The sequence below is a fragment of the Macrobrachium nipponense genome, chromosome 16 (assembly GCF_015104395.2).
Source record: "Macrobrachium nipponense isolate FS-2020 chromosome 16, ASM1510439v2, whole genome shotgun sequence".
NCBI classification, from domain to species: Eukaryota; Metazoa; Arthropoda; class Malacostraca; order Decapoda; family Palaemonidae; genus Macrobrachium; species Macrobrachium nipponense.
The window spans coordinates 3,780,242-3,787,741 of NC_087209.1; the positions used below are offsets into that span (position 1 = coordinate 3,780,242).

The 7,500-nt window shown below is 34.4% G+C and overlaps 1 protein-coding gene across 1 annotated transcript in view; it reads right to left on the minus strand.

The window, feature by feature from the left end:
- Nucleotides 1–7,500, minus strand: part of LOC135195528 (uncharacterized) — a 146,360-nt gene that overhangs the window by 69,366 nt on the left and 69,494 nt on the right. Inside the window, 1 exon segment of the mRNA XM_064221774.1 lies at nt 1,553–1,666. Within this exon segment, the coding sequence (XP_064077844.1) occupies nt 1,553–1,666 (114 nt within the window).

Genomic DNA, 7,500 nt, shown 5'->3' on the forward strand with positions numbered 1-7,500 from the left:
CCTGTTTCGAATTCCGGCAACAACGTTTTTCGTTTTGACAATGGAAAGGTATTTTCCTACCCTCAAACTTCCTCCTTTCTACAATTAACGCCAACCTTTCATCAAAATTTTGACGGAAATGTTTTTCTTTGATATTTGACACTGGGCTTTTTTCCTAATTCATTCACACCTCAAGACAGAAATGGTATCCATAAGTAAAAATCCATAACTATGTATATGAGCAAACCTTTATTTGTCAAAACATAAAAATGGTAATTAGAACTTTGCTAATATGTATAGTTGAAGATTATTACCTATTATTTCCCGCCACAGCAGAGTGCCCCACCATGAATAATGGTATCCAGTTTCCTGTCCACATGGGCTGTCCAATCGCTTATATCCCCATATACCTACATAACCACATACCCATATGCTAACATATCCATCCAATTCCTCTCCCCACCTACTCCCCCCCCCATTCCACATGGGGTGCCCAATCGCTCATATCTCCACATACCTGCATAACCACATAACCACATGGCAATATATCCATCCAATCCCCCCCTCCCCATTCCACACGGATGCCCAATGTTTCATAACCCCATCATAACCCCACATACTTATATAACCACATACCCACATGGTACCATATCCATCCAATTCCCAACTCCCTCCCCATCCCACATGGGCTGTCCAATCACTCATATCCCTACATGTCTGTATAACCACATGGTAACACATCCATTCAATCCCCCCGTCCCCCCCAGCCCCCAGGGGGAAAGATCGCAACGTGATCTCCACCCGATCTCCAGCGCCCCGATCGAAAGCGATCCGAGATTATCCGAACCGAGCTTTTGGACCCATTAAGTGAAACCGGGCACTCGGGTATCGGGTATCGGTGGGATTTTGCCCCGGGCATTAGAGAATATCCCTCGCGAAAAGGAACAAGACGCCGTCGTCGTCAGGTAAAGACTAAAGTATAAAGACCTCTTCGGAATCCTCTGCTTCGTCAAGGCATTCTCCCCCCCCCCCCCTACCTTTGCCTTCGCTTCCTCTTCCTCCTCCTCTTCCTACTCATCCCTCTTCCTCTTCCACCTTCTCCTCTTCTTCCTCCTCCCGCTCTTTCTCCTCCTACTCCTCCACCTCTTCCTCTACCTCCTCCTACTTCACTTCTTTCACTTCCTCCTCCTACTTCTCTTCTTCCACTTCCTCCTTCTCCTCCTCCTCCTCCTTTTCCTCTACCTCCTTTTGTTCCTCTTCCTACTTCTCTTCTTCCACTTCCTTCTCCTCCTCTTCTTCCACTTCCTTCTTCTCTTCCCCCTCTCCCTCTTTCTCTTCCTCCTCCTCCTCCTCTCCTTCCTCTTACTCTACCTCCTTTTCTTCCTCCTCCTCCTCTTCTTTCAATTCCTTCTCCTCCTCCCCCTCTCCCTCATCCTCCTCCTTCCACTCTTCTTACTCTTCCTCTCCCTCTTCTTCTTCCTTCTCTTCCGCCTCCTCCTCTTCTTCTTCCTCCCCCTTCTCTTATCATCCCCACCCCCCCCCCCCCCCCCTAGAAATTCTCTAATCAACTCACCTGCATCTCCAGGAGTTGGACGTGCTCGTGGTGGTCTGCCTGCAGCCTCGTCAGCGCCTCCCTCAGCCTCCGGACCTCGCCCTCCTGGCCTCCCGAACCTCCCTCTCCGTCGAGCTGTTGAGAGAGAGAGAGAGAGAGAAAGAGAGAGACTTCGTTTATCAAAGGAGGTTTTCAGTAACTTTTTTGTGACGCTAAAGTTACTCATATCTTCCTATGCTAGTTGCAGTGACAGTTATATAACATCTATTAATAAATAATAAACAATAAATGAGTGATAAATAAAGAATAGTAATAAACATGACTGACGTGAGGAATCACATTATTAAGAGTTTTAAAGTAAATCCTTTAGTTAATTCACTTAAGGTAGATTCCTAGGGGAGGAGCTCTAGGCCTATTAGACGTTTGTTTGGCGGCCTCTGATTGGCTGGTACCGGGAGTAGGCGGTCGCTCAGTGTCTCATATTTTCATTTGCAGCTTAGAAAACTAACAATATGTTTTTATTTTTTCATTTATCTCAGCTTTTGCACGAGAAAGGAAAGTTTGGGTGACACCTAACGATTCGGTGTTAATTGTAAAACTAAACCATGATTACCTGAAATCAATACGATAAACACAAAGGAATTACTTGTTTTTACTTATCATCGGATTTTCCATCATTCATTCGATCACGATGATATAAAATTGTGTTTTTATACAATAAATTCACCTTGAATATGCTGGTGCTTTCAGATTTTAGATGTTTGTGATATGAGAAGAAAAAATGAAGAATCAGTCTTATTATGTAGCGAATCATTCTGCTTTTGAGAAGACTTTTATACAACTGCTTGCACTCGCTTACCTGGCACAGGGGACACGACTTGGAGATCTGATGAAGCTTTTGCTTTCGTCACTCACCACTTTCTCTCTCTCTCTCTCTCTCTCTCTCTCTTGCTTTTTCAGTCTCACGTGTCGAACGATTTATGTTTCATTATGAAAATTAAATAGAATATTAAAATTTCTTTAGAAAAATAATAAGAAATTACGATTATTTTTCAACTATGGCTAAATTTAACATAAAAATTCTTTATGTGGGAAAAACAATCAAATAAACATGGCTAGTCCTCGTAGCGTCATTAACCTAGTCACGCGGAGAAGCGCTTGAAAGAAGAAATTTCATTTTTGCGGTGCTAAACTCTGAAAGAGCGTATGCACTAAAATAGTTACAATATATAATACAATCAGTATTTAGTACTATTTACCGATATATATATATATATATATATATATATATATATATATAATATATATATATATATATATATATATATATATATATAATATTTATCTTCCTGTGGCATAAATGAAGAAATAAAAACATGTTGCTAGTTTTCTGAGCAGCAGACGAAAATAATGAGACACTGAGCAAGCGGCCTGCCTCCCGGTACCAGCCAATCAGAGGCCGCCAAACAAACGTCTCGTAGGCATAAGGCTCACTGAGAATGTACCTTAAGTGAATCAGCCATAGTAGCAGTTACAAGTTGTAATGGCAGAAATAGCCGCTACTCTTACAAGTAGTTTCTTCACTATTAGTAACAGTCTTTGAGATTGTTGTTGCATTATTATTACTAGTAGTACTGTTGATAGCAGTAGTAGTAGTAAGTAGTAGTAATGGTGGTAGCAGTAGTAGTAGAGTAACATAAAGAAAATACTGGCTTTTTCTTAAAAAGGAAATGGAAAAGAGCATAAAATACTTCCTAGAAAATTGTTACCCAAAAAGTCACATAATAATGCAAATGTCTTGCATCCAAAATCTTCATCCCTTTGCAATAAGGCCATCATCAGTGACCAGTGTTATTGCGAAGAGTCTTAATGTAAAAAAAAAAAAAAAAATAAAAAAAAATCGCTCTCATACTCATAAGTAGGCAGCCTTATACAGACATTTATTGTATTGGAACGGTTTTTCTCTCTCTTGATATTTCACATAACAGTTCTATGATGCTCAAGAATTTGACAATAGTTACCTTCTAAAAACAGGTTGGTTAGTTGGTTGGTTGGTTTTATAAAGTTTATGTGTAACACCAAGCACTGGGGCAGCAAAGGCCATTCAGCGTTTATTCTAAAAACAGGATAATATATCATATTACTATATACATTATAACCTTAACCCAAGTTAGACTCGAAACAACACTGATTTTGGATTTCCGCATCATGTCCTAACCATACAGCACAAGTAAAAAATAATTTATGACATTTCCAACATTCATTTTTCAAACATACCCCCAAACACTCAAAGAGAGAGAGAGAGAGAGAGAGAGAGAGAGAGAGAGAGAGAGAGTAAATTTTTATTTTTCGCATTTCCCCACTGTAAATAAAAGCGATTTACTACTAAGAAACAGCTTGGCGGCCTTTGGCAACTGTTCTTCTTCTTCTTCTCACTTATGCATGATGGCGGTTTAACAACTTCATTGGCCTGAGCTGAAGTCAATATCGTCATCCCGCCGGGTAATAAGATCAGTGATGGCGGCCTTTGATAAATCAAGATGAGGCGCATCATCAAAGATACTCGTATTTCTCTCTCTCTTCTCTCCCTCCCTCTCCTCTTCTCTATCCCGTCTCTCCTTCTTCTAACTCTCCTCTCCTTCTCGTCTCCTCCTCCTCCTGGCATCTCTCTTCTCTCTCTCTCTCTCTGTCTCTCTCTCTCTCTCTCAATTCATTCCTTTGCTACTAGGCTTTCCTTTTTCTGAGTTGTCAGCAGTATCCAATATCTCTTCAAACTCATGGTTGATAATAATAATAATAATAATAATAATAATAATAATAATAATAATAATAATAATAATAATAATAATAATAATAACAACGAGAATTAAAAGTTACAGAAGTGTTAAAAATATTTATTTTTAACATAACTGTGGCTTTTAATTCTCCATATCATAGTCTCGTTTCAGAGGTTACTTGGTTCAATAATAATAATAATGATAATAATAATAATAATAATAATAATATGCTGGAAGTAAACCCTCTTTTAAACATATTTTATCAATAGTAATTGCTGTCTCAGCAGCGTTAATTTTATATAGGTTCTTCTCTATTTTCTTAATTATTGATTTCTCATCAACTTATATAAAATTAATGCAGCTGAGGCAGCAATTACTTTTAATAATAATAATGATAATAATAATAATAATAATAATATAATAATATATAATAATAATAATAATAATAATAATAATAATAATAATAATAATAATAATAATAATAATGATAATTAATAATAATAATAATAATAATAATAATAATAATAATAATAATAATAATAATAATAATAATAATAATGAGAAATAAAAGTTACAGAAGTAGTAAAAATATGTATTTTCATCATAACTGTGGCTTTTAATTCTTGATATTATAGCCTCGTTACAGGGGTTTCTTGGTTCAATAATAATAAATAATAATAATAATAATAATAATAATAATAACTACTAAATAATAATAATAATATAATAATAATAATAATAATAATAAGTGCTACATACATAGTGCATGATAATAATTGTCGATATGTGAAAAAAGAGGACTACTACTACTACTACTACTACTACTGTTAATAATAATAATAATAATAATAATAATAATAATAATTATAATAATAATAATAATAATAAATAATAATAATAATAAGAGAATTAATCTAATTTATGAATTCTAAAAACTCTTCTGTAAAATAAAGTACGTGATCTTATTGGTCGACATTAATCATGCATGATCGATATAAATAATTAAATATATATATATATATATATATATATATATATATATATATATATATATATATATATGTGTGTGTGTGTGTGTGTGTGTGTGTGTGTGTGTATAGACCTATATATGTGGTAAATACTATATGACCAATACGTAACAAATGCTAAGAAAGCAGATCGATTACAGCACATACTACAACAACAAACAAACTTAAAGATTACTTTATGGAAAGAGCATGAAAATCACCGCAATTTTAATGTGAAATGAAATCACCAGGCAGAGAAAGATGGAATCAAACTGGATAATTCTATATATTCAGGTATAGTCAACTCAAGTTAGTATATATCAGCCTTAGTATAATTTTAAAATTTTTGCAGGATAAACAGAGGCCACTGACTTGCTAATAAATTAAAATAGAAACAAAACGCGCACAAAATGTATCTATACAAACAAGGAAAGGGCGGTTGAGATATATCAGGTAAATTGGACAGCAGATTTATCTAGAGGGGAGTAAACAAGCTATTATCTCTAATGTCACCTTTAGGATATTAAGATAACTTTTTCGAAAATAGAAATAATTAATGAGGACACCGTATTGAAGGTATGGAAGGCAATAAAGATAAGGAATTGTGATTGAAAGGCAAAAAGATGGTATGCTTTTTTGTGAAGATAACAATGCTATATAATATCTAAAAGTCGTATGACTAATAAAATAATTCACATCTAAAAGTCGTATATTTTTGATAAAATAATGTACATCTAAAACTAGTATATTTTTTATACAATAATGCACATCTAAAAGTAGTATATTTCTGATAAAATAATGCACATCTAAAAGTAGTATATTTTTGATAAAATAATGCACATCTAAAAGTAGTATATTTTTGATAAAATAATGCACATCTAAAAGTAGTATATTTTTTTTATAAAATAATGCAAATCTAAAAGAAGTATATTTTTGATAAAATAATGCACATCTAAAAGTCGTACAATTGATAAAATAATGCACTTCTAAAATCGTACGATTGATAAAATAATGCACATCTTAAAGTAGTATATTGTTGATAAAATAACGCAATCTTGAAAGCGTTAAAATAACGGTATTAATAACGACAAATATATAAATAGAGGGCGTTATTATTTTACTCTCGTATGGCTATTTAGAATTTACGAACGGAAAAAGAAATTTACGATACCATCGAGAGAGAGAGAGAGAGAGAGAGAGAGAGAGAGAGAGAGAGAGAGAGAGAGAGAGTATGAATACTTCAGGCGTTCGTCAGCTCTTAAATCATCCAAAATCTTCACGCCCATTAAACCCACCGAAACACCCCTTGGCAACGGGACGGAGGAGGAGGAGGAGGCTCGTGAAACGGAACAATTGAAAATAAAACCGGGGGATAAAACGCCAGTAAACCGACCTCGTTGACAGGACGTGACCCTAATTGAAATATCAAGGGAAATAAAACAACAGTAAAAAGACCTCGTTGACAGGATGTGACCTCACTTGAAATATCACCTCGGTGCATTGAAACAACAAAGTTGTTTATCAGTTGTTTACTTTTAAAAAATCTATGCTTAACCTAAGTTGAAATATCACCTCGCTGCATTGAAACAAGAACAAAAAAACAAAGTTGTTTTAAATCATTGTTTTTACTTTTTAAAAAAAATCATATCCTTACCTAGTTGAAACATATCAGCCGTCTGTGCATTGAAACAACAAAGTTGTTTATCAGTTTTTTGTTTTAAACTTTTTAAAAAAATTTCTATGACTTAACCTAGTTGAAATATCCCCACCTCAGGTGCATTGAAAAACAAAAAACAAAGTTTGTTTAAATCAGTTGTTTAACTTTTTAAAAAAAATCAAATTGCTTTAAAAAAAACCATAAGTTTGGAAATTAACAACCTCGCTTTTGGCTTGGAAACAACAAGTTGTTTATCAGTTTTTTGTTTAAACTTTAAAAAAAAAATTCTTATCCTTAACCTTTTAAAAAAGTTGAAAATTATCACCTCGGTGCATTGAAACAACAAAGTTTTTTATCAGTTGTTTACTTTTAAAAAAAAATCTACCTTAAACCTAAGTTGAAATATCCCTCGTGCAGTGAAACTAACAAACCTTGTTTATCAGTTGTTTACTTTTAAAAAATCTATCCTTAACCTAGTTGAAATATCACCTCGGTGCATTGAAACAACAAAGTTGTTTATCAGTTGTT